At 42.9% G+C, this 27,687-nt stretch overlaps 1 protein-coding gene across 3 annotated transcripts in view; it reads right to left on the reverse strand.

The window, feature by feature from the left end:
• The window catches only part of LOC131203052 (broad substrate specificity ATP-binding cassette transporter ABCG2-like), a 70,194-nt gene that overhangs the window by 13,700 nt on the left and 28,807 nt on the right, over positions 1–27,687 (reverse strand). For 2 of the 3 annotated variants that reach the window (XM_058192925.1, XM_058192924.1), the window contains exons 4-10: positions 17,467–17,675; positions 11,411–11,470; positions 10,270–10,384; positions 7,907–8,059; positions 6,068–6,225; positions 4,987–5,138; positions 467–565 (exon numbers count right to left, since the gene is read on the reverse strand). In XM_058192925.1, coding sequence (XP_058048908.1) covers positions 467–565; positions 4,987–5,138; positions 6,068–6,225; positions 7,907–8,059; positions 10,270–10,384; positions 11,411–11,470; positions 17,467–17,654 — 925 coding nt within the window. In that variant the 5' untranslated portion in view covers positions 17,655–17,675. Of the gene's footprint in view, positions 1–466; positions 566–4,986; positions 5,139–6,067; positions 6,226–7,906; positions 8,060–10,269; positions 10,385–11,410; positions 11,471–17,466; positions 17,676–22,367; positions 22,553–27,687 lie in introns of those variants that run through there. The other variant, XM_058192923.1, reaches the window with a different exon arrangement.

Here is a 27,687-nt window from a genome sequence, read left to right on the forward strand (position 1 = left end):
CTTTTAACTCTGTTATTCTGTTATTCTTTTTGGGGTAACAACTTTTATTAAAAGGTACCAGCTTTTGTGGATTGTAGCTCACTTCACCAGATGCATAGGGGAGCTAGAGGTTTGAGAAGGCTATGGTTTTAATGCAGTCCAATTAACCCTGTGGAACAAAGTGTTATTCTGGCCAATTTTTCTGGCATTAGTTTGACAGGGCTGGTATTAAAATATGATCTATGTAATGGTGGATGCAGCTTTCCCTACTTTCTGTGGCACCACGACTAGCAAAAGCTATGCAGCATTTGGGAACACTGACATACAAATGTATCTAATGTACTTGGATAATGTTTCTTGCTGGGCCATTTGCACTATCCAAATCCTAAGGGAGTTCAATGACAGAGTTGACAATGCAAAAAAGCAGATTGTCTCTCCATATAACATACCAGATTTTGAACAAGGAGCTATGGTTTGCACACTATACCTTTGTCGGTTTCATTATGAGAAGCCACAGCTGTCGAGTCTCCATTAATGATATCCAGGAAAAAGTCAGCAGGGTTATTGTATGGTTCACACTCATAACCTCAAAAAGAAAGAAAAGAAAACGCTTCTGGATCACTACAACTGTTGGTGAAAATATAGGGCAACACTTTTCTGACAATACCACAAACATCTACATCAGGGGTCTCCAACCTTGGCAACTTTAAGTCTGGAGGACTTCAATTCCCAGAATTCCCCAGCCAGCTTTCTGGGAGTTGAAGTCTTCCAGACTTAAAGTTGTCAAGGTTGGAGACCCCTGATCTACATTACTGTTTGCTACAGTTGGCCCAAAACAGGCTTCCTAGATTTACTCATAAAACTGAGGACAGAGAAATTGGGTAAACATTTTCTCTGAATTTCTCCAGGAGAAGCAAAAAACTTACCCACCAATTTCAAAAATGCAGGACACCATCTTAGAAAAGATAGTAGGATCGTCACTGCTGTTTTCCTTTGGGATTTAATGCTGGTGACAGGAACCAGGGAGGCCACAAGTCAATGGAGAGTTGTTTGTTTATAGCAGGGGTCCCCAACCCCCAATCCTGGTCCACAGCATGTCAGAAACCAGGCCACGCAAACAAGCAAAGTCCCATCCATGAGATGCAGGCAGCACGCAAAACCACACCCCTTCTGGTCCACCAAAAAAACCTCTCCAGGGAACCACTCCCTGGTGCCCAAAAGGTGAGTGGGGGGCCACTGGTTCAGAGAAGGACTTGACATTTCCATACATATACCCCGTGGCTTGTTGTTGTTGTTAGTTGCGAAGTCGTGTCCGACCTATCGCGAACCCATGGACAACGTTCCTCCAGGCCTTCCTGTCCTCTACCATCCTCTGGAGTCCATTTAAGCTCACACCTCATGCTTCAGTGACTCCATCCAGCCACCTCATTCTCTGTCTTTCCGTTCTTCTTTTGCCCTCAATCATTCCCAGCATTAGGTTCTTCTCCAGTGAGTCCTTCCTTCTCATTAAGTGGCCAAAGTATTTCAGTTTCATCTTCAGGATCTGGCCTTCTAAAGAGCAATCAGGGTTGATTTCCTCTAGGACTGATCGGTTGGATCACCTTGCAATCCAAGGGACTTGCAGGAGTCTTCTCCAGCACCAGAGTTCAAAGGCCTCAATTCTTTGGCACTCAGCCTTTCTTATGGTATATAGTATAATATAGTAGCCCCCGTGGCTACTTATTAATAAATGTTTCTCCAAAATTATTTCAATACATAACAGCACATTGTTAGACTCCAAAGTTTCCAAGATACATGTACAGTATTTGGTACCCCTTATTAATACCCCTTATAATAGCACTGTGGAAAGCCTTTGGACGGTGACTTCTGAAGGCCACATTTCTACAAAGCACATTTCAGACTTTTTCCTCAGGTTTCTGAACATAAACACGCACACAAAGATGGAGCACTAAGAAAACTGAGGGAAGGCCTCAAAATACGATGAGCTTCTGAAGAACAAGACCATCTGTGGTTACTTTATCCTAAGCCTCTCCAAATACATTACCAAGATCTAATACATAGGTTTAAATTAAGCAAGGTAATTTATAATTTTTTTATATTGATACTCCATGTGCAATCCTGTCCTTTACTGTTGTCTTTGAACTAAGAGTCATATTGGATCTCTGGCAGATTAATCTGCAACCCAACAAGACAGACACAGACTTCAGAGGATAATGAGAACTGCAGAAAAAAACAATGGCTACTAACCTGCCTTCCATTGAGGACCAGTATATTGCACGAGTCAAAAAGGGGGCTGTGAAAATATTTACAGACCCCTCACATCCTAGACATAAACTGTTTCAATTCCTACCCTCAAAATGACACTATAGAGCACTGCACACCAGAACAACTAAACACAAGAACAGTTTCTTCCCGAATGCCATCACTCTGCTAAACAAATAATTCCCTCAACACTGTCAAACTATTTACTAAGTCTGTGCTACTATTAATCTTCTCATCGTTCCCATCACCCATCTCCTTCCACTTATTGGAGGTCCACCCGCTCCGAATCTGACCGGACACTACTGCGGTCTCAAATTCAGACCTATCTGGTGGCAATGAAGGTGGTAAAACAGGAGTATTTTTCCACCCTCATTGCATCTGCAGATAACCACCCAGCCGCCCTGTTTCGGGTGACACACTCTCTTATCCATCAGGGAGCGTTGGAAGATCCCCTGCAGGGGTGAGCTGAGGAGTTTGTACAGTATCTGCAAGATAAAATCGCTCAGATTCTGGAAGGGTTGGACGCAGATTGGGTAGGACCGGGCGAGATGGCGGAGGCTGGTCTTGATGTTTCCATCTGGGATGAATTCGATTCTGTGCCTCCTGAGGACATGGACAGGATACTGGGGGGGCTGAATGCGACCACATGTTTATTGGACCCGTATCCCTCCTGGTTGGTGCTGGCCACCCGGGAGGTTACACGAGGCTGGCTTCAGCGGATTGTTAATGCTTCTTTGATGGAGGGTGTTTTCCCTTCCGCCTTGAAAGAGGCGGTGGTGAGGCCCCTCCTCAAGAAGCCTTCCCTGGATCCAGCCATTTTATCTAACTATCGTCCTGTCTCCAACCTTCGCTTCACGGCGAAGGTTGTTGAGAGTGTGGTCGCACGACAGTTCCCTCAGTACCTGGATGAAACTGTCTATCTAGACCCGTTCCAGTCTGGCTTCCAGCCCGGTTACAGCACAGAGACGGCCTTGGTCGCGTTGGTTGATGATCTCTGGAGGGCCTGGGACAGGGGTTGTTCCTCTGTCCTAGTCCTATTAGATCTCTCGGCGGCTTTTGATACCATCGACCATGGTATCCTGCTGCGACGGCTCGGGGGGATGGGAGTGGGTGGCACTGTTTATCGGTGATTTTCCTCCTATCTCTCCGACCGGTCGCAGACAGTGTTGGCAGAAGGGCAGAGGTTGACACCAAGGCGCCTCCTATGTGGGGTGCCACAGGGGTCGGTCCTCTCGCCTCTTCTGTTCAACATCTATATTAAGCCGCTGGGTGAGATCATCCGTGGCTTTGGGGTGCAATGTCATCTGTACACTGATGACACCCAGCTGTACATATCCACCCCAGGCCGCCCCAACGAGGCCGTTGATGTCATGTCCCAGTGTCTGGAAGCCGTACGGGTCTGGATGGGAAGGAACAGACTTCAGCTCAATCCCTCGAAGATCCGAGTGGCTGTGGATGCCGGCTTCCCAGTACAGCCAGCGTACTCCATTGCTGACTGTTGGGGGCGAGTCGTTGGCCCCCACAGAGAGGGTACGCAACTTAGGCGTCCTCCTGGATTCACGGCTGTCTCTTGAAGATCATCTGACGGCCGTCGCCAGGGAGGCTTTCTATCAGGTCCGCCTGATCCGCCAATTGCGTCTCTTTCTGGATCGGGTTTCTCTGCGCACAGTCACTCATGCCCTCGTTACATCTCGCTTGGACTACTGCAACGCTCTCTACATGGGGCTCCCCTTGAAGAGCACCCGGAAGCTCCAACTGGTTCAGAATGTAGCCGCGCGGGTGATAGAGGGAGCACCTCGTGGCTCCCATATAACACCGCTCCTGCGCGGGCTGCAATGGCTTCCGGTGGTCTTTCAGGTGCAATTCAAGGTGTTGGTTACCACCTTTAAAGCGCTCCATGGCTTAGGACCGGGCTATTTACGGGACCGCCTACTGCCACAAACAGCCTCCCATCGACCTGTGTGCTCCCACAGGGAGGGCCTCCTTGGGGTGCCATTGGTGAAACAATGTCGACTGGCGACCCCCAGGGGTAGGGCCTTCTCTGTGGGGGCTCCTGCCCTCTGGAACGAGCTGCCTCCGGGGCTTCGCCAACTCCCTGACCTTCGGACTTTCCGCCGTGAGTTGAAGACTCTTTTATTTCATCGAGCTGGGCTAGCCTAAGTAATTTTAAATGGGGTTTTAGTTTTTTGTATTAGTTAGTTTTTAAATATTTTGGCCATTATTTATATAAATTTTAGTTTTTTTTTAATGTGTATTTATTGTATCTTTTAAATTGGCTGTAAACCGCCCTGAGTCCTTCGGGAGAAGGGCGGTATACAAATGCAATAAATAAATAAATAAAATATGGCTGTATGACTGTAACTTTGTTGCTTGTATCCTTACAATTTATATTGATATTGTTTCCTGATTGCTTGTTTGTACCCTATGACTATCACTAAGTGTTGTACCTTATGATTCTTGACGAATGTATCATTTCTTTTATGTGCACTGAGAGCATCTGCACCAAAGACAAATTCTTGTGTGTCCAATCACACTTGACCAGTAAAAAAAATTATTCTATTCTATTCTATTCTATTCTATTCTATTCTATTCTATTCTATTCTATTCTATTCTAATCTCAGAGGTAACTACTTCTCCATCAACATTATGGTTCCAAATTAAATCAGATCCCAGATCGGTTATTTGAATAAATAAAAAGAAAAGGTGATATTCAAACATTCATTAAATAGTCTTCTGGACACTTACCGATGGTCTTGAAGTATTCTAAGGCATTTTGAGCAGGTCCATGATACAAAAGTCTTCCCGCAGCCAACAAGGTCAACTTATCAAACAGTCTGAAGATGGAGTAGCGTGGTTGATGGATGGAAAAAATAATGGTTTTCCCTTGCTTGGACATCCTGCACAGAGAGCAGAAATACGTTAAAGAGCTAAAGTTAAGTCGTTAAGATAAAAGACCCTGAAAATTAATATTGATCACTCAAATCCTAGGTTTTATTTTGTTTTTTGGGGGAAAATGAATTAGCAATAGCACTTAGACTTATATACCATTTACAGTGCTCTGTAAGCAGTTTACAGAATCAGCATATTAAAACATCCATCCATCCATCCATTTATCCATCTGTCATTTTGTTTGGCTGTGCAAAAAATATTTTAACTGGTCTCTTTCTTTTCATTATTCTCTCTTTTTTTTTCTTTTCAGGAAGTGGGTGGGCTGTCAAGAAAGCTGCTTCTGAATTATATCTTGATCCTCTCAAGTGGATGATGCTGTAGAAAATGGCCTTCTTTTATTCAATGTGTGGTCTTTGTGCATAAATACTGTAGCATCATTTCCGTTAATAGAATCATAGCATCAAAGAGCTGACATGGACCTTGGAGATCTAGTCCAACCAATAGTGGAATTCAGCTGGTTCGGGCTAGTTCGGGCAAATTGCTGGCTGGCCCTACCCTGCCCCGCCAGGTTCTTCCAGGAGTCCCCACACACCCCGTTTTTGCTCCCAGGAGGCTGCAGGGCGGCCTACTAGACCCAAAATGGGGCACAGCGGGGCCCCGCACCTCCTACCCCTCCACCCCGTGGCCCATTTGGGGTGTAGGAGGCCAAGTGCTGCTGCCTGTCACACACCCCTGGCCACACCCACCATGGCCACGCCTATCCAGCTGGTCATTAGGGCAGAGAACCTGGTTGTTAAATTATTTGAATCCCACCACTGAGTCCAACCCTCTGCTCAAGGCAGGAGTCTCACAGCCAAATGGTTGTCCAGCCTGTTTTTGAAAACCTCGAGTTATTTTCTGTGTAGTTTCTGCATGGAGCACTTCATCTAGCAATTACCTTTTTAAGAGCAGCAAAACGGCATTGGCAGTGCTGGCATCAAGACCAGTGGTTGGCTCGTCTAAGAACAAGATGGACGGGTCAGTAATGAGCTCCATTCCAATATTGGTCCTTTTTCTTTCTCCTCCCGATATACCACGAATGAACTGAGTTCCAACCTAATGGAAAACGGGAATGCCTATGATACTGTCTTCTTGAAAACATTTTCAGGCAGAGAGATTATTTAGGACCCAACAATACAAGACTCATATTTGAATTTGATTTAAAAAAAAACAAACCTGGAAAATAAAGGAGAATATTTGTAGCTCAGGGTTGAAATGAAGTCCCCTTGGTGCAGGGGTGAAATGCTTCCGGTTCGGATCGGATCGGCCAATCCGGTAGTGATGGTGGCGGGTGGTTCGGAGAACCGGTAGCAAAAATCCCTGCCTCCTCCCCACCATGCCCAACTGAGCCACGCGATCGTCAGAGCCTTTTTTGTTTACTTTTAAAAGCATGGTTTTTTATAACCTTTTCAGCCGAATAGTGACACGGTGATAATTTTTGTAAATCTCGTTTTTGTCTATGGTGATAATTTTTGTGCATCTCATTTTTTCTACTTGTTTCACTTTTCTTCTTTATACCGTAACTGCTATTCTAATAGCAAATCCTTCATAAAAGTTATTGCATTACATTCTTGATTAAATTATCTTTCCATTGATACATAATTTTACGATATTAATCCAGAAAAAAGTGGTGTTATTAGCTAGTTTTAGAAAATACATTTTTCCAAAAAGGTTTCCATAATTTTGGCCACTACTGTATAGCTAGATATATGGAGATAGAACCAGATCCAAATATAAATAATTGAAGACAGATCTTCTATATGCATGTATATGTATGTTGCAGGCAAAGTTCTGAATATAGGGTATCTAGAAAATCAAGATATACTGCTGACAAATATTCCTAAGTAATAGGTCACCAAATGGAAAGATATATCAATTGACATTATAACACCTTCTCCAGAGCAGGGGTCTCCTACCTGGGCAACTTTAAGACTTGTGGACTTCGGAATTCTGGGAGTTGAAGTCCACAAGTCTTAAAGTTGCCAAGGTTGGAGACCCCTACTCCAGAGGGTGTTTATGTCATTTGGCTGCCATGATGATGATAGGACATGAAGTTAGGCAAGGCAGTTCTATCTAATGCAGGGGTCCCCAACCCCTGGCCCTGTGGACCAGCACTAGGCCACGGCATGCCAGAAACCGGGATGCAGGCAGCACACGAAAACAAGCTCCCTCCGGTCCATGAAAAACCTCTCTCCATGGAACCAGCCCCTAGTGCCCCAAAGGTTGGGGTGGGGGGCACTGATCTAATGTATCTGGCTTGAATACTTTCATCTGTCTTATTATTCAGGAATTCCCCTGAATTATCAGCTCTGATATTCTGGCAAAAAACATCACTTACCATCATCACATAAGTGAAGGCTAGTCCATTTCTAGTGCTCCCTTTATAGAACTCAAGTCAGTGGTGGGATTCAAATTTTTTTACTACCAGTTCTGTGGGCGTGGCTTGGTGGGCATGGCAGGGGAAGGATACTGTAAAATCTCCATTCCCACTCCACTCCAGGGGAAGGATACTGTAAAATCTCCATTCCCACCCCACTTCAGGGGAAGTTACTGCAAAATCCTCGTTCCCTCCTGATCAGCTAGGGACTCGGGAGGCAGAGAATAGATGGGGGTGGGGCCAGTCAGAGGTGGTATCTCTGAACTACTCAAAATTTCTGCTACCGGTTCTCCAGAACTGGTCAGAACCTGCTGAAACCTATCTCTGAACTCAGTCCTCCAGGAGATTTAATTTCATTACCTTTGAATCTGCCACTCTTGTCAATCCCAACTCCTTGAGGATCTGGTTGATTCTCTCCTTTTTTTCATGAGCTTTTACTGTTTTTGGTAGTCTGAGTGCAGCTGAGAACTGGAAGTTTTCCCTCACGGTCAAAGTCCCCATCACAACATCATCCTGGAAATACAAAGGAAACATTTAGCCTATTTCCAATTATTTGCTTCAAACCAGAAATTGTTTTTGTATTTATTTGTCAAATTTCTACACCGCTCATTTTCACCTGAGTGGGTACTTTACAAATAAAAACACACAGTGGTGTAAAAGCATAATTAAAAACAGAGTTAAAAATATAATTAAAAATAGAATTTAAAACATTTTTTAAAAAAATTAAAACATAATTGAAAGCAAAGTTAAAATTAAGTGACTCTGGTTCAGGGGTGAAATGCTCCCGGTTCAGACCAGATCGCCTGATCTGGTAGCGATGGCGGCGGGTGGTTCAGAGAACCAGTAGCAAAAATTCCTGCCCTCCCCATGGCCAGCTGAGCCAATCAGAGGGGTTTTTTTTACTTTTAAAAACATTTTTTCTTCGGCCGAAAAAATGCTTTTAAAAGTTAAAAAAAAGCCTCTGACGATCAGGCAATTTTTTTCTACAACCTCTTTGGCCAAAGAGGTTGTAAAAAAATGCTTTTAAAAGGCTCCTCTGACGATCCCAGCTGAGTTGCCTGATCGTCAGAGGCTTTTTTTTTTCTTTTAAAGGCAAAAAAATGCTTTTAAAAGAAAAGAAAAGCTTCTGACGATCAGGCAACTCAGCTGGGATCATCAGAGGAGCCTTTAAAAAGCATTTTTCAGCCAAAGAGGTTGTAGAAAAAATGCCTTTAAAAGTAAAAAAAAAAAGTTGGCCACGCCCAGCCAGTCACATTACCCCCCACCACCAAGCCACGCCCACAGAACCGTTAGTAACAAATTTTACATTTCACCATTGCTCTGGGTACTTTACAAATAGAAACACACAGTGGTGTAAAAAGATAATTGAAAACAGAATTTAAAATATAATTAAAAATAGAGTTAAATTTTTTTAAAAAGAAAATTAGAACATAATTGAAAGCAAAGTTAAAAAATTAAGAGGGTAAAAATGTTAAAGAGGCAAAGGCGGTGCCCTTAAGCCACCAATGACACCCAGAGTTGCATCTCACTCTTAGACCCACATGCCAATGGGCAGGGACAGGTCTTGAAATTCTTCCTGAAGGACAGGAGAGCGAAGCCCCCGCATCACCTTTGGAGGTGAGATGTTCCAAAAGACGGGCAGTGACAAAGAAGGTTCTCTTCCTACATCCCGCCAATCCTAATTCTTTAATCAATGGGATCCACAACGTATCTTCCCTGTCTAAGTGTCGATATAATTGAGACAAGATGTTTCCTCAGATAACCTGATCCCATGCGATGAAGCAGTGGTGAAATGTAAAATTTGTTACTATCGGTTCTGTGGGCGTGGCTTGGTGGGGGGTGGTGTAATGTGACTGGGTGGGTATGGCCAACTTTTTTTTTAAAAGCATTTTTTCTACAACCTCTTTGGCCAAAGAGGTTGTTAAAAAATGCTTTTAAAAGGCTCTGACGATCAGGCAACTCAGTTGGGATTGCCAGACTCTTTTAAAAGCATTTTTTACAACCTCTTCAGCCAAAGAGGTTCAGAGGCTTTTTTTTTTACTTTTAAAACCATTTTTTTGGCTGAAGAAACTTCTGTTCCAGATTCTTGTGGTGCCAAAAGAAGAAGAAGAAGAAGAAGAAGAAGAAGAAGAAGAAGAAGAAGAAGAAGAAGAAGAAGAAGAAGAAGAAGAAGAAGAAGAAGAAGAAGAAGAAGAAGAGGAGGAGGAGGAGGAGGAGGAGGAGGAGGAGGAGGAGGAGGAGGAGGAGGAGGAGGAGGAGGAGAAGGAGAAGGAGAAGAGGAGGAGGAGGAGGAGGAGGAGGAGGAGGAGGAGGAGGAGGAGGAGGAGGAGGAGGAGGAGGAGGAGGAGGAGGAAGAGGAAGAGGAAGAGGAGGAGGAGGAGGAAGAAGAAGAAGAGGAGGAGGAGGGGGAGGGAGAGGGGAGGAAGAGGAGGAGGAGGAGGAGGAGGAGAAGAAGAAGAAGAAGAGGAGGAAGAGGAAGAAGAGGTGGAGGAGGAGGGGGAGGGGGAGGGAGAGGGGGAGGAAGAGGAGGGGAGGAGGAAGAAGAAGTAGAAGAGGAAGAAGAAGAAGAAGAAGAAGAAGAAGAAGAGGAGGAGGAGGAGAAAGCATAGTCTAGTCTATACATATTTAGATTTTTTTTGCATAAAAGAAATTTATATGTAACCGTTTTGATTTTTCACTGTATTTGATGAACAATAAGGTGTGGGGAGGGATAATCAATTTACCTGTACTACATAGCCAGAGATGCATTTAAAATTGGCAGGCTGGGGGGCACCGTTGATGAAAACATCTCCACTTAAGCCACGGGGATCTTTCCGTGCTGCTAAAATATCCAGTAATCTAAAACAGAAATCAGGATTGCATGGTGGTTGCCACATTTTGCTAAACCGAAAAGCGCACAAATGCAACCAAACGTTTGCATGGTTTTGGTTATAAAAAAAAATATCTGCAACTATGGGGAAACCCTCAATGAAATGCAATTGAGAGGTTAGATAGAGAGATAGAAAGTTTGGCAGACATAATAAAAACCCATCTCTCTCAGCCTAATTTTACATGCAATTTTAAAGAATGTAAACCAGTGTTTCTCAACCTTGACAACTTTAAGATTTCAACTCCCAAAATTCCTCAGCCAGGATTACACCATCCTTCCTCACCACAGCTATGATCTGATCTCATGTTGCAAGATTGGAGGTAATTAAGATTTCAAAGGAAGTAGGACATCATCAAATTATTAAATTATGATTTGCATCAAAGTAATTTCTGTTATTCTGGTAGCAAAGGATTACAGAAAACCACGTGTAAGATGGTGGCTCTTGAGGATAGAAGGCTGGGTTGGAGGTTAGCAAGCCTGTGTTCGAGACCTGAGTGCTGCTCGGTGGGGGGAGGTGTAAGCACCCATCCTTTGCTCCAGCTGCTGCTGGGGACATGAAAGGAGCCCCCCAACTGGGCGTCCCCTGGACAATGGTGTTGTCACCAGCTAATCCTTTCAACCTTGAAGCACCACGGCTTCTGACACAAGTGCACCAGAGGTGGTATTCAGCAGGTTCCAACCAGTTCTGGAGAACCAGTAGTGGAAATTTTGAGTGGTTAGGAGAACCGGTAGTAAAAATTCTGACTGGCCCCACCCCCATCTATTCTCTGCCTCTCAAGTCCCAGCTGATCGGGAGGAAATGGGGATTTTGCAGTAACCTTCCCCTGGAGTGGGGTGGGAATGGAGATTTTACAGTATCCTTCCCCTGCCACGCCCACCAAGCCATGCCACACCCACCAAGCCACGCCCACCGAACCAGTAGTAAAAAAATTTGAATCCTGCCACTGGAATGCACATATAAAAAAACCACATTTGTCCACTGCTGTAAAACTTACGAAGATTTGCCACTGCCTGTTGGCCCCAGAATTGCATTCAGTCCTGGTGTCATTATTCCACTGAAAAACATACCAACATAACAGTGTCACTTTCTAAGCCAGTAGAAACAAGTACCGTATTTTTTGGAGGATAAGACGCACCTTACTTTTTGGGGAGGAAAATAAGAAAAAAGCTGATTGGCAGGTGGATTGGCCTCCCAGAATACCCACAATCAGCTGTTCCCAGAGGTGAATTTTAGCAACAGGTTCCTTGGTTGTGAGCTCTGCGCCTTGCTTTTTTTTTTTTGCTTTTTTTTCTGCCTCTAAAACTCTGTTTCAGAAAAAAAAAAATTCTGCCTCTGAAAGCCCCTGAAACAGAACTTCAGAAAAAAACCCTCTGAAGCTCTATTTGGGAGCTTCTTTTCTGAAGCTTCGTTTCTGATGCTTTTTTCAGCCTCTGAAACCTCCGTTTGAGAAGCTGGGTAGGGCTACATTCGGAGTATAAGACACATCCAGATTTTGATCCTCTTTTTTGGGGGGGAAAGGTACATCGAATACTACAAAAAATACGTTATCTTACGTGAGAAATGCATTGCTCTGGTGGTATGGAATACCCCAACAGCTGCACGCTAAAGGCAAGCTGTAATTCAAGGAAGCTTTTCTGCTGAACTTCTTGAAAAAGATTTTTTTTTAAAAAAAATCAGAAGAATCCTCCCCAGTGCAGAAGAAATACTCTGTGCGTTACAGGTAGCCCTTGAATTACAAGCATTTGCTTAGCAACCATTCGAAGTTACGACGGCACCCTGGAAGACTGCAACTGCCATAAATATGAATCAGTTGCCAAGCGTCTGAATTGTGGTCACTATGAACCCTGGGATGCTGCAAAGGTCATCAGTGTGGAAAGGAGTCGTAAGTCATTTTTTTCAATGCTTCGAACAGTCATTAAATGAACTGTTGTAAGTTGAGGACTATTGGTAGTGGGAGACTATTTTACCAAAAAAATGTTGCCCAAATATCCTTTTTATTTATTTATTTATTTTATTTATTTATTTTATTAAATTTTTATACCGCCCTTCTCCCGAAGGACTCAGGGCAGTGTACAGCCAAGATAAAACACGAAATATATACAAATTAAAACATTTAAAACCTAGCAAATTACAAAAAGGCTGATAATTAAAATTTAGTTTTAAAATTTTAGAAATATTAATAAAACCCCGAATTAAAATTTAACACTATTATGCCAGTCCCGCTTGAATAAATAGGTGTGTTTTTAGCTCACGACGGAAGGTCCGAAGATCAGGCACTTGATGTAAGCCAGGGGGAAGTTCGTTCCAGAGCGTCGATGCCCCCACAGAGAAGGCCCTACTCCTGGGGGCCGCCAGCTGACACTGTTTGGCGGACGGCACCCTGAGGAGACCCTCTCTGTGAGAGCGTACGGGTCGGTGGGAGGCAAAGGGTAACAGCAGGCGGTCTCGTAAGTACCCGGGTCCTAAGCCATGGAGCGCTTTAAAGGTGGTAACCAAAATCTTGAAGCGCACCCGGAAAACCACAGGAAGCCAGTGCAGGCTACGGAGTAGTGGTGTTACGTGGGAGCCACGAGCGGCTCCCGTTACCACTCGCGCAGCCACATTCTGGACTAACTGTAGCCTCTGGATGCACCTCAAGGGCAGCCCCATGTAGAGAGCATTGCAGTAATCCAACCTAGATGTAACCAGAGCGTGAGTGACCGTGCATAAGGCATCCCGGTCAAGGAAGGGACGCAACTGGCATCCTGCATGGACTTGTCCAGATATTGCCAGTCAATCATTATGAACTTGAAGACACATGAACACCCACAAAGAAGAGCCAGTGTGGCCACTAATGGTGCTTGTGGCAAATACTTCCTTACTGACTCACTTTTTTTTTTATTTACATTTATATCCCGCCCTTCTCCGAAGACTCAGGGCGGCTTACAGTGTGTAAGGCAATAGTCTCATTCTATTTGTATATTTACAAAGTCAACTTATTGCCCCCCCAACAATCTGAGTCCTCATTTTACCTACCTTACAAAGGATGGAAGGCTGAGTCAACTTAATTTCAAGACTCTATATTTTGTATTATGTGAAGAGCAAATCTTGCCCACACTTTCCATACAAACTATGACTTTTGTATTCTCCGCCTTAGTTGCTTTTTTTCTTGCTAACCTAAGAAAGGAAATTCAACTCCTTCTGCCTTTCCTTGTATAAATTGTCTACATCCCTCTCATTGTTGCCTTTCTGCATCTTACAATTTAAAAATTGGACAAGTAAATGAATTGAAAGTACATCTAGATACTGAAGAATTGAAGAAGCTTCTTGGATGGGAAGCACAATGTCTTCAAGGAAAAACAAAGGAAGTCAAATTCCCTTTTGAAAAAGCACCTTTGGGACAACCATGCCCTGGATGATGGAGAATCTCCACAGCATCTAGCTAAAGATAGTCCTTAACTTACAACAGTTCATTTAGTGACCATTCAAAGTTAGGGTTCAAAGGGCACTGAAACAAGTGACTTATCATCATTTTTATTACTTAGGATCATTGCCACATCTCCATGGTCATGTGGCTTATATTTTGGACAACCGTTTCATATTTATGGCGGTTGAAGTGTCCCGGGGTCATGTGATCCCCTTTTGTGACCTTCTGGCAAGCAAAGTCAATGGAGAAGCCAGATTTATTTAACAACCATGTTATTAACTTAACAACCATGACAATTCCTTTTAACAAATGTGGCAAGAAAGTTTGTAAAATGGGGTGAAACTCACTTAACGAATTTCTCACTTAGCAACAGAAATTTTGGGTTCCATTGGGGTCATAAGTCGAGGACTACCTGTAGTAATAAATTGGAATCCATCGATCCAAATGTGCAGAGACTTGAATCCAATTTTCAGGAGTTTTTGTGTGAAAAATAATAATCTTGATTTCAAAATATAACTATGACCTTTGAGTTTACACTGACTTTTTATGGTGTCATTAAGTGATTATTTCTGCCTCCATGAAATATTGTTTCTAACTACCTATCTGTATTTTGTTGGCTATTCTGCAGGGAGTAACCTTTTACTTTTCACCCAGAGAATAATACAATTCAGTTAATTATTTATAGTATCACACACTGATCCCATATCGTAATGAACTTCTGAGTCTACACAGGTCAAAAATATGATGGAAAGTTAACATTTAAAGGGAGATCCAAACAACACCCAAGGACAGCAGACAACGGAGCCTGATGTTTGAACCTGGATTACCCTACTTCGTGTTTGCTTAATACTTTCCAAGCTGTTGGAAAGTCAACCAACTGTTAGATCTAGACAACGCCTTACTTCTCGTGTCTTTTCCTGCATTATCTAGTGGTTACACGTCAGACCCACAGGATTTTGTAGATTCATCTCATATTCTGTTTTCTTCTACCTGATTCTGAGGATAAGATTGTTTTAGGATCCAATCTGAGTCGGTCAACGAGACTAGAGGTTTAGTCTTCTGAGCTTTGGGACTTGTGCTGGAGTCTATCCTCAGGGAACTTCTCTCTACTGGACATTCTGAAGATGAGCTCCAGCATGAGTCTGAAAGTTCAAAAAATTAAACTTCTGGTCCCAGTGACCGACCCAGATTGGATCGATCCAGGGGTGGTATTCACTTACCGTCGCTACCGGTTCGCAAATGTGAACGCACGTGCGCACCTTTGCGCATGCGCAGGGCCTTATGCGCATGCGCAGAGCATCAAAAACGTGGATAAGTGGGACGTGATTATGTCCGGGCAGGTGGGCGGAGCCTCCCACAGCAGCAGCTACAGGTTCACCCAAACTGAATACAACTGGATGAATACCACCACTGGATTGATACTACATCATTATCTTGGGACACATCTATTTCTTTTGATTTGTAATTTTTTAAAAAAAAAATAAGTATGGGATATAGCCTAAAAGACTATAGTACACCTTGAAAAAGATAGCACTTTTTTCAATGCTGCGCAGCTTCCACTAGACTTAATCCACTGAAATTTACCAATGGCGATCATCTTAATTATCTTTCATAGAATGAGTAGTCAATAAACATTTGATTAGATATGTCCTAGAACTGGAGTGTCAAACTTGATTTCATTGAGGGCCACAGCAGGGTTGTATTTGACTTTGGCAGGCTGAGTGGGCATGGCCAGGGTGGGCGTGGCCAGATCAATGTCCTGCACCCATGTGCAATCCTCCCAGGCTCTGTTTTTGCTGGCAGAGGCACCAGCCTATATATATATATATATGTCTTTGGTTGTTCGGGTTTTCTCCCATGTAAAATTGGAAGTGTCTTGGCGACGTTTCGACGAAGTCTCATTCGTCATCTTCAGGCTTCAGCTTCGTGCTTCTGGGAGCAATGTGTGATCGCAGCTGTTTCTTCCTTTTAACTGCTAGTGGGGGTTTGAACTGATTGGGTGGGAGCTTGGCTGTGCTCTGATTGGATGGGGTTTTTTCTGTGCTCTGATTGGATGGGGGTGTGTCCTGTGTTGGTGGGGGCTTGGTTGTGCTCAGTCTAGTCTGTGCTGCAGGGGGATTTGAGCTGGTGAGCTGCATAGCTGTTGTTTGGCTTTGTGGTCGTGCTACATCTTCATAGTGGGTGTCAGTCTGCTGCATGAATGGATTGGAGGGGTTTGAAATGGCTAATGTTGCAGCTGCGGTCTGGCTTCTGGTCCTTGGTCGTGCTTCATGATCAGTGTGGGTTTGGGTCTGCTTTCTGGGTGGATGTGCGGTGGTGACATCCTGTGTGGACCTTGTGAGTGTGGGTCTGGTGTCATTCCTCGTGTTAGGGACTCGTTTGTCAATAAGGGCGGGTTTCCAAATGGCTGGTAGGCGGGAGGTGTCATCTCGTTTGTTCATGCTGTGTGAGCGTTTCTCTATCTCAATGGCTTCTCTGATTATTCTGTTGTTAAAGTGTTCAATTTTGGCGATAGTTCTGGTCTTTTTAAAGTCAATATCGTGTCCTGTGACTTTAAAGTGTTGGACCAGGGAAGAAGTTGGTTCCTCTTTTTTGAATGAGTTCCTGTGTTCTTCAATGCGTGCACTTATTCTTCTGTTGGTTTGTCCAATGTATGTGATGGGGCAGGCGGTGCATGGGATTTCATATACTCCTTGATTTTCTAACTCAGAGCACAATCAGAGCACAGCCAAGCTCCCACCCAATCAGTTCAAACCCCCACTAGCAGTTAAAAGGAAGAAACAGCTGCGATCACACATTGCTCCCAGAAGCACGAAGCTGAAGCCTGAAGATGACGAATGAGACTTCGTCGCCAAGACACTTCCAATTTTACGGAGAAAACCGAACAACCAAAGAGATATATATATATATATATATATATATATATATATATATATATATATATATATATATATATATATGTCTTTGGTTATTCGGGTTTTCTCCCGCGTAAAATTGGAAGTGTCTTGGCGACGTTTCGACGAAGTCTCATTCGTCAACTTCAGGCTAGGTGTTTACAGCTTCGTGCTTCTGGGAGCAATTCTTTACATACATATCTATCACAGAAAGAGTTCAAATATTGACTGTCCAGGAATAGACTCAACTAGTAGATCAGCTGAAGCTGAAAAAAGCACTCCTTACTATGGAAGCCACTGGGGCGTAAATGAATCTTTGCAAGCCCAAATTATGACAGTCAATTTAGTGTAGTGGTTAAGAATTAAACTAGAAATCATGAGGCCATGAGTTCTAGCCCCACGTTGGGCGTGATCTTGGGCCAGTCATTTTTTCTCAGCCCAAGGATGGAGACAATGGCAAACTACTTCTGAAATCTTTCCAAGAAAACTAATTCAGGCCAGGCCAGGAGTCTTAAAGGCTCGCACGCACCCCCCCCCCAAAAAAAGAGAGTTCAAATTATACACCTGATGCTTCAGTGGAGCAAATAGACAAACTCCAAATCCCAGGGATATTATCCAAGTGCCACCATCTGGTCCGAAAAGTTCCCAAAATATTGCAAATGAGCCATGTTAAAAATCCTATGCAAATGCTAAGGATAACTACAAAGAAAGAAAGCTGAGCACGCAAGCGGACTTACTAAACGTACGTACTTGATATCTCTCAAAATTTCTTTTTCAACTATTTTTCGACAGCCTATAAATCCACTCTTCGTCTTCACTCTGTAGCAGATGTTACGAAAGGCGACGGTGCTGGATTTTGTTGAACTCCAAGACTGATTCTGGATACCATTTGTATTGCAATCTGCCATCGGGACAACGACTTCTGGGCTCTGAGACATCTTTCTGGATTATATTTACTCCTAGGAAACACAGACATGTGTTATTTTTCAGACACACACTGGCTTTCATTTAATGTTTTCCTTTATTGTGCAAATAAAAAAATGTATAAATGCATAAACAGTATTAAGCAATCAACACACCAGGTAAAAATTAATACGCCCTGAAAAATTATGTTATAAATTGAACCGTTTTTTAAAATATTGGCCATATTGTTCAAAAGATTTTACTCCTTTTCTAAAATAAAGACTAGTTCAACTTCAAATGTTAACAACTTGCAATTAAGAACAATCCAATGCTACAAATCCATTGCAGCTTTCTGCATTCTATGATGTGAAAATTATTTCAGGCAATGCCCTTTAGGATATCAGGATCCTGAATCCTAATATCTCCCAAATACTAAGAATATACCCATATGCGTTCTTAACATTCATTGATTGTCCCAGAGCAGGATAAATAGAATATAAAAATAATAATGAATCAAAACTGTATGAAAAACAGTTATCATTATACACTGGAACTTTGCTTTTTAAACATATCATCAAAGACTCCCGGATTTAGTTATTGATTTTTGAAAAGTTTTTAGATTTTAAAAATGAGAAGATGAAGCAATCCATTTCCAAAGGTCTAGATTTAACAAGCTTATGGATTTAATTAATCCCATATCAACATTAAATGGATTTTATATGGATTTTAATTATTTTTTTTCTTCTGTAATGTTCAGTTTCTTTTAAGCCCTTATCAATGCTAAATGGGTTTTAATTATTTTTTTTCTTCTGTAATGTTCAGTTTCTTTTAAGCCCTTATCAATGCTAAATGGGTTTTAATTATTTTTTCTCTTCTATTATGTTTATTTTAATCACTACATAATACATGTCATTTTTAATTAAAAAAAAATACATGCTACCTGGGTGCATGTATAGATAGAGTTAGAAATATAATGGAAAGGAAGGAAGGAAGGAAGGAAGGAAGGAAGGAAGGAAGGAAGGAAGGAAGGAAGGAAGGAAGGAAGGAAGGAAGGAAGGAAGGAAGGAAGGAAGGAAGGAAGGAAGGAAGGGGGAAACTATTTTCTACATTGTGGCTTTAAATTTGTTCTCCTTTTTCAATGCCAGAGACAATGCCACCATGATTCAGCAAGAGTTAATGTTTCTTGGCACTAAGCAACAACACAGAGCACAGTCCAACAGATGTTAGCTATGTGAATCAAATTGTCACCGCAGTATCTGAAAAACACCTTTTGCCAGACATTCCTACTTATAGCTTGGTATACTGCAATCAACAGACACTCTGCTCTCGGTGTCTCAGCACATGGCAGATGGCTGGTCAAGAAAAGGAGAGGTTTGATGGAGACTTTTGAATTCCTGGCTGACATGCCAATAGCTTAAAGTCCTCTTGACATTAATTCTTCTCCCATGGCCAGCAAAAACAATTACGGAAGTCCTAACTTGCTGTATAAATTTAGAAGCAGTCAGAGATGGGCTATTTGGCAGCAAGGATGTCCTGCAGGCATTAAATAACATAGGAGGATAGAAAAAGGCAAGTGAACGATTAAAAAAAAAATACATCTTAGGCTAAGTGAATAAGAAGACAGGAAGCAAAATAAAGAGAGATGTGAAAGAATAAGAACGACATTGATCTGAAAGCTTAGAATGAAAATTTTGAGAAATTCAGGGAAGATATTTCTCTGTCTCTTTCTTGTATTGGCAAGAAAGTGGAGATATTGAGAAGAAAGTATTTCATAAATGATTCACTAATATTACACTGAATGTCTATGGAGATTATCAGTCATCCAGGTCATGGTTGTCCCAAAGGTGCTTTTTCAAGAGGCAACTGGACTTTGTTTTTCCTTATATGAGAAGATATTTCGCTTCTCATCCCAGAAACTTCTTCGGTCAGAACTTGAAGAAGCTTCTTGGATGAGAAGCGAAACCTCTTCAAAGAAAAAACAAAGAAAGTCTAAAAACATGGTTCTTTCAAGTACTAGTAGCATAATCATAAGGAAAGTCATCTGTACTTATTTCTGAGCTGATATGATGGAAAGAATACTTAAGGAGTGAAGATCATTCCATTTCCCTCAGAATTTTCATTTCTAAAATCCCTCATTGCTTTATTTATTTATTTAAAATGTTTCTATGGCTGCCTATCTTATAACCAACGCTGGGTGGCTCTTTAACTTTTACTTATTTAATAACACAAAGCTAATGAGGATGGGGAGGAACAATCGCAAAAAAGAAAAAAAGAGGATAAAGAATTTTTGTTTTAAAAAAATTGATGTATACATGTGTACGAGAAAGAAAGAAAGAAAGAAAGAAAGAAAGAAGGAAGGAAGGAAGGAAGGAAGGAAGGAAGGAAGGAAGGAAGGAAGAAAGAAAGAAAGAAAGAAAGAAAGAAAGAAAGAAAGAAAGAAAGAAAGAAAGAAAGAAAGAAAGAAGATAGTCTTTGTATTGATTTCTAAAGTTTCTTCTTGCAAAGTAGAGTTTTCCCTGGCTTGGTTCCTTCAAGATATGCTAGGAACATCCTGAACTCCTAGGACAAAAGATTCATCTAAAAAACACCTTGTTGGAAAAATTACATTATTAAATTAACGCATGACAATCATGTCATGTACCAAAAGGAAATATTTAGACGATTAGGAAGAGGTAGAATAAAAATAGTGAAGAAAAGAGAAGTGAACAAATCAAAAAGCAAAGAAATATAGAATTGTGCACGGATAAACATGCTTTGGTTTCCTTTTCGGCTCTAAAAACCTATTGATCCCTTTATTATCAAAATGTAGACAGCGAAATAAAACAGAACGAATGAAAAATTAATACCAGGATGAGAAATTAAAACGAAAGCAAATTATGACAGGCTGACAGTGCAGATCTGTTGTGCCTCAAACAATACTTATTTCCAAATCGATTCATAAAAACTGTATTCTGAAAGGGCTATTTTTCTGTATGGAAAGGTTTCGCCTTTGTGCTCAACAGCCCCCATTTGCCCTTCCGAGCATAGAATTGTAGAGACAGGATGCCGCCAGCAAAAAGGCTTTGATTTCTTAACATAAGGAGTCAATCTCGGAGCCCCAGATGCACACATGGGAAAAGCCCAAAACACCACACACACACACACACACACACACAAGCAAAGAGCTGCACTGCACATCAGAGAGAATCATATACTTACTTTGTGGGATTCATCTTGGCTTGCGTGGATGGTGTTACCTGCTCCATAACGACCTTTGGTTTTAAGCAAATAAATGATTTCTGCCTAGCATAACCCACCCGGACGACAATCCCTTGAATCAGACTTAGCTCCCTGAAAGCTTCTGCTGCAAAGCCCGCCTGAGTCTTTAAAGTGCTATTAAGACTCCTTTTGTGTCTTTTCGATGCCAGGGATGGATAAAAACTGCCTTTCTGGAAATGGCTGATGCTATTACAGGAGCCTAAATTGTAAGTCTTGAATAGCCCAGGGTAGGTCTAAAATTTTAAAGGCACGCTGAGATTTTGGAGACATTTCATGACTCCCTTAAAAATAGGATGGGGATGGGCAGGTTTTTTCTTTTTTTTAAAAAATGCCCTGAATTTATTTTAAATGGATTGATTAAAAGTGATTTGGATACCTTTCCAGATGGGGAGAGCTATGGTTCTGATGTTCTTAATACTCAGTATAAAGTACATTAATGCAGGTAATGTTGTTGTTATTGTTAGTTGCAAAGTCGTGTCCGACCCATCGATAGTTTCTACGCTACAGGTCTATATACACAGACAATCTTGTTAATAAATCAGCCTAAATAGATCCATATTATTGACACAGGGAAGGAAATGAGGGGGGGGAAACACTGTTAAACTGACCCTTGTGATAACTAGTTAAAACGTTACACTTTAATATTGGATTCACATTCCATAATATGCCTAGCTTACTACACTGGCAGAAGTAACAATGGGAGGCTCTTCAAAATAACGTGGGAAGATAGTCCCATTTTTTTTTATTCTACTTAGTTTAAAAAATATATATAAATGGGAAGACAGTTAAGTTTTAATCGGACCCTAAAGAAGTTGTTGCATTTCTTCCAGATTTTAAAGGCATCACAATTAGTTCTTTAAAAAGAAAAAATCCTCTTGGTTTTTTTTTTTTTTAATATTTAGTGCATTAAAAAAACCAATCAGGGTTACTATTCAGTATGATCAGCTAGGTTTAATATTCAGTAAGATTAAGTGTTGGTTAGATTCATCATCATTTGTTAAATTTATTGGCTGTCTGACTTCCGGTGACTCCTCACGGTTATAGTTCTAGCTCTTGCTCAGTTTTATTCCAATCTCTCTGTTTTATACATTACTGTAATTTTCAGTTATATGACAGTCTCTTCCTTTTATAGTTATGTCTTTCGAGTCTGGCCATTGCAAAACTTGAGTACACTTGGGTATTTTGCTGTGTGAATCTATTAGGAACATTCCTATCCTACTTAGAATAGTTGGTATTTGTAAAAAAAAAAACCTGTTGAGTTTCAATCACAGGAGCTAGGAACTGACTTATTATCAGTTCAGAACAACTGTAAGGAAACCCCCAAATGCTGATGCTAGGCAAGGACCATTTCTTTCTGTTCTTTCGTTTCTTTCTTTATTCATGCAAGCAACTGAGAAGTTAGAAACCCAAACAAATTAACAAACAAACAAAACTCATCTATCACAAAGGAAAGCGGAGGGGGGGACCCCAGATGTCCATTTTGGACTTACCTTCAATGAATGCAAGAGGCAACAGAAGCAGCAGGAAAATAAAATAAGATGTTCACGGCACATCTGGGGCTAAAGTGTGGAATGCGACTTGCAGACCTGACTGGGGCATCCAAGAGACCCGCTTTGTACAACAAAGAGAAAGCAGTGAGTTTCTTCTCCTTTTCAATTCAAGCAATTCCTTTTGCACCCGCTTTCGTAAAAGAGATCACGGTTCATCCCTCCTCCCCCTTCCAGCTGCAATTAAGGGAGGGGTGAAAGGTCTACGTTAGGGAGGGACTAGCTAGCACCGAAGAACACTTTTCGCCTGGCTCTATTTTCAGTGGCTGATAATGCTCCAAGCACAATGCAGAAGGCGCACGTGGACATTTCACATTTCACCATGCACCCAGATCTGCCTCACTCTAAATACATTCAGAGGAAAAGCTCCAGAGTCATCCGGGCTGCCCACAAGTTCATGCCCATGTGAGATAAATTAAGGAGAATGCTTAGGCAGATGTATTTTCCCACTGCCTCCAGCTCTGTTCAAAAAGTAGAAATTCTAAAGGGAGTAAACAGCCAATAGATCCAGACCTCACCCATATGTAAGCACAGAAGAAGCAAAGAACAAAGAAGGGCACGCAATCCTAGGCTGCCAATCCAGGCTGAAAAAGAACGTGGATCCATTTCTGGAAAACCAACCAGCCAACCAACATGAAGAGTTTGTTTGGAAAACAGAAGACCATCTCCATTTATAACCTGCTGTTTCAAGAATGGCAGTTCCTCCATTTCTATTGCACAGGTAGGAATCCCTACGCAATAAATTATAGAAGAGAGACAAATGCAGAATAACCAAGGACATTGTGATCCAATCAGGGGTGAAATCCAGCAGGTTCTGACAGGTTCGGGAGAACCGGTAGCGGAAAATTTGAGTAGTTCAAAGAACCAGCAAATACCACCTCTGGCTGGTCCCAGAGTGGGGTGGGAATGGAGATTTTGCAATCTCCTTCCCCCAGGATTGGGGAAGGAATGGGGATTTTGCAGTATCCTTCCCCTGGAATGGGGTGGGAATGGAGATTTTGCAGTATACTTCCCCTGGAGTGGGGTGGAAATGGAGATTTTGCAGTATCCTTCCCCTGCCATGCCCACCAAGTCAGACCCACCAAGCCACACCATGCCCCCAAGCCACACCCACAGAACTCGTAGTAAAAAAATTTGAATTTCACCACTGGATCCAATGCCAATAGGGTACGTTGAGGAACCTCTACGGCCAATAGGGTACATTGAGCTAAAAACATAGGGAAGTCAAACTATTGACTATTGAACAAAGAAGAGGGAGTTAAACTATTCTCCAAAGCACCTGAGGGTAGAACAAGAAGCAATGGGTGGAAACTAATCAAGGAGAAAAGCAACCTAGAACTAAGGAGAAATTTCCTGACAGTTAGAACAATTAATCAGTGGAACAACTTGCGTCCAAAAGTTGTGAATTTCCAACACTGGAAATTTTTAAGAAGATGTTGGATAACCATTTGTCTAAAGTGATGTAGGATTTCCTGCCTAGGCAGGGGGTTGGACTAGAAGACCTCCAAGGTCCCTTCCAACTCTGTTGTTATTAAGTACATGAGGCAGGTTTCTAGTAGTTCAGGCACCAGGCTAGAAACCAGGGGAGTGTGAGTTCCCAGTCCCTCCTTAGCTAGGTGACCTTAGGCCAGTCCCTCCCGCTCCGCCCAACTCACCTCACATGGTGGGGAAAATAGGGGGAGGAAGGTGTGTTGGAGTTTTTTGCCACCTTATTTGTAAAATTAATAAAGGTAGGATATAAATTAAATAAATAAATTCTGTAGGAGGTTGAAATAAATTAAATAAATAAATTAAATAAATAAATTCTGTAGGAGGTTGAAGAGCAGTACTAGGGTGGTTTCCCCAACTTGTTCCCCTCCCAATGTATGGGCTTCCAACTCTTAACTGCTACATCTAGATCAGGGGTCTCCAACCTTGGCAACTTTAAGACTTGTGGACTTCAACTCCCAGCTTTGCTGTCTGAGGAATTCTGGGAGTTGAAGTCCACAAGTCTTAAAATTGCCAAGGTTGGAGACCCCTGAGCTAGATGACAAAAAGCTACAACAATATTTCTGTTGTATGAAAACTGGATCTGAGGTGCATTTTGACCCTCAAGTATAATTGGTATAATTACATATATACTTACATGATGTACAGCTACAATCAAGCTATTAGAAACTAACCAGCTTAAATAGAGAGAATTAAATTAGCTAAAGAAGACAAGTCCTCCTTTTTTTCCAAACACATGGGATCTTTCTTATCAATTTTCCAAAGGAGGCAACGGATTATTCAGGAATGTCTGCAGGCGGAGTCTCTGTTGCATATTTGTATTCATCCCTGAGAAGCAATGCTTAGCATGGCCCAAGCCAGTGGTGAAATCCAACTGGTTCGCACCGGTTCGGATGAACCGGTAGTGATAAAAGCTACCAGTTGGTCTGAACCGGTATTTCTGACGCTCAACAGTGCCACGCGATTTACATTCGCTAGAAAGCAGGATCCTGCTTTCTAGCGAATCTGAATAGCGTGGCACAGCTGTTCCCCCCCTCGCTGTTCTACTTACCTTGTTAAGTGTCCTTTTTCCAAACACATGGGATCTTTCTTATCAATTTTCCAAAGGAGGCAACGGATTATTCAGGAATGTCTGCAGGCGGAGTCTCTGTTGCATATTTGTATTCATCCCTGAGAAGCAATGCTTAGCATGGCCCAAGCCAGTGGTGAAATCCAACTGGTTCGCACCGGTTCGGATGAACCGGTAGTGATAAAAGCTACCAGTTGGTCTGAACCGGTATTTCTGACGCTCAACAGTGCCACGCGATTTACATTCGCTAGAAAGCAGAATCCTGCTTTCTAGCGAATCTGAATAGCGTGGCACAGCTGTTCCCCCCCTCGCTGTTCTACTTACCTTGTTAAGTGTCCTTTTTCCATGTGAAGTGTGCACATGAGCGTGCACACAGCATGCATTTGGCGTGCACCGCGCATGCATAGGCAGCAAACCAGTGGCAAACCGCGGAGGATTTCACCATTGGCCCAAACCATATTCTAAATTTCTGGGAGGGCTATAACTCAACATTAGGGCAACATTTAGCATTTATAAGACCCCAGTTTTAATACCCAGTATTTCCATTTAAAGGTTCTTGAATAGGAAGCACATGTTAAAGAGCCAGCTGCATTCAGAGTACACCGAATTTTGATTAGTCAACTCATTGCTTGATGCAATATAAGGAAAATGTGTAGATCAAATATAGAATGGCAATCATTCTTCTCTTGGGTTTCTGCTGTTGGAATCACCCAATTGCAACTTTTCATTGAAGAATGAAAAAAAGCCAAACAATTAATTATCTTCATTTCCCTATCTAAACTGTGAGAAGTGGTGACAGTGAAGAAGGACATGACATGTAACCTAGACCAGTGATGGCAAACCTTTGCAGTGCCCAGTGCCCAAACTGGAACGTGCATGCATGTACACGCATTGGACCGCCAGAAACCTGAAGACCAAAATGTTTTCAGGACATTTTGGGAACATTTTTCAGACTGTTTTCAGGCTGTTTTCCGGTGCTCCGGTACCTGCAAAGACCAGCTTGCATGCCCAAAACCACAAGAGCAGCTGGCGATGGTGCGTGTGCCCACAGAGAGGATTCTGCATGCCACCTCTGGCACGCATGCCATAGGTTCACCATCATGGGCCTAGACCATTAAATGGGAAGAGGAAACTATAGTAATCTTGCTCAATTCATGTTTAATAACTTAGGGACCTCTCTTGTTCTGTAGGGGTCTAGGACTTTTCAGCTCGAACCCTTCGCCTTGCCTGTTTCGCCTTAAGGTTTTCGCCTCTGCGCTATTAGCCATAAACTTTTCTCCTCGGCTGGCCCTCCCCCAGTCTTTCGCCACAGCACTTCAGCCACAGCCAATCCCTCCCAGTCTCTTCCCCGCAGATCATTCATTGAAGTACAGTTAGCGTCGGGCTTTTGCCTCCTCCCCAGGACAATTCGCAGCCAGCCAATCGGTGCAGGGACTCGGGGGCTTTGGGAGTGGAAGAGTGGAGGGCTGCAGTTCTGCCTTTTGTCCAAAGTGCCTGAGACAAGGGCAAGTTTGCATCTCTTTGCAAAAAGAAAGTGGAGAGAGAGAGAAAGAAAAAGAAAGAGGAGATAGATATGAAAGAAAGAAAGAAAGAAAGAAAGAAAGAAAGAAAGAAAGAAAGAAAGAAAGAAAGAAAGAAAGAAAGAAAGAGGGGGGAGAAAGTGGCATCTCTTTGCCACAGAGAACTGGGGGAGGGGGAGAGAGAGGCTGTAGAAGACGAGGGATCCATCAGGTGGAGTTCTCCGGGCCTCTACCTGTGGAAAAGGGGGCTTGGAGGGGCCAAAGGCTGCCCTGATTAGTAGCACTTGGGGCTCTGCCCACCCCCTCCGGCCATGAGCTGCTAGCCTGTCATTTTGGAGCCTCCTGAGGCTTCTGAGAGCAGCTCAGGGGGGACGGGGGGGGGGGCTGTAGAGGACGAGTGATCCATCAGGTGGGGCTTTTGCAGCCAGCTGGTGGGAATGGCTGGCCTGATCTTTTGATTTTCCTTCTCCTGGTTTCTGAAGACCTACCTGTCCCAAGAGCCCTGCTCTCCTCTAACCCCCATCCCTACCTCTTCGTTCCCTCTCTGCTTCTCCCAGGTTTCTGGGAGTGCCCAGCTGGGCTCACAGGTTTGCCAGCAAATATTTGACCAGTATCCTTTGTTGAGATTATTTGCCCTGGGTGGGCTAGCTCATGCCACAGGCTGTCAGGAGCAAGGGACCCTCTGCCTTTGTTGCCCCGTGATTCCTTGGTCAAAGCCGCCTCTCCTCACGGTTTGCCAGGGTTCCCTTGTGTGGCAGGGCTGGCATCGATGCTGCCTTCTGGTGTGCCAAGCCTTGCCCCCTCAGCATCGAAGGCTGAGGGGGGGGCACTGCTGAATGCCACCACTCCCTCTGGCAATCTTTGTTTGGTGTTCTGGGCTTCAATCCTGCTCGGGTGCTGAGCAGCAAGAAAGGCTGTGCTTGTTCCTTCTGCCTTGATCGGGAAGTGGCTCTCCCTGTGGCTCTCTGTCTGGACAAGCCAATGCCAGGAGAATGGGGGGGGTGCATCCCGCAATCTTCTGCTTCTTGGGGGGCACTGCTCCTGATCAGCATTGCGAGTAAGGATTTTGGGAAGAGGGGAGGATGCATTTGCTGCTTCTCTGGAGGAGCCCAGCGGGGCCTGCTGCCCCCTGCCCTGAAGGAGAGCCGTCCGTTCATTCAACCGTTCTGAGGTCTGGCTGTGGGGC

Source organism: Ahaetulla prasina, chromosome 8 (assembly GCF_028640845.1).
Source record: "Ahaetulla prasina isolate Xishuangbanna chromosome 8, ASM2864084v1, whole genome shotgun sequence".
Taxonomy (NCBI): domain Eukaryota; kingdom Metazoa; phylum Chordata; class Lepidosauria; order Squamata; family Colubridae; genus Ahaetulla; species Ahaetulla prasina.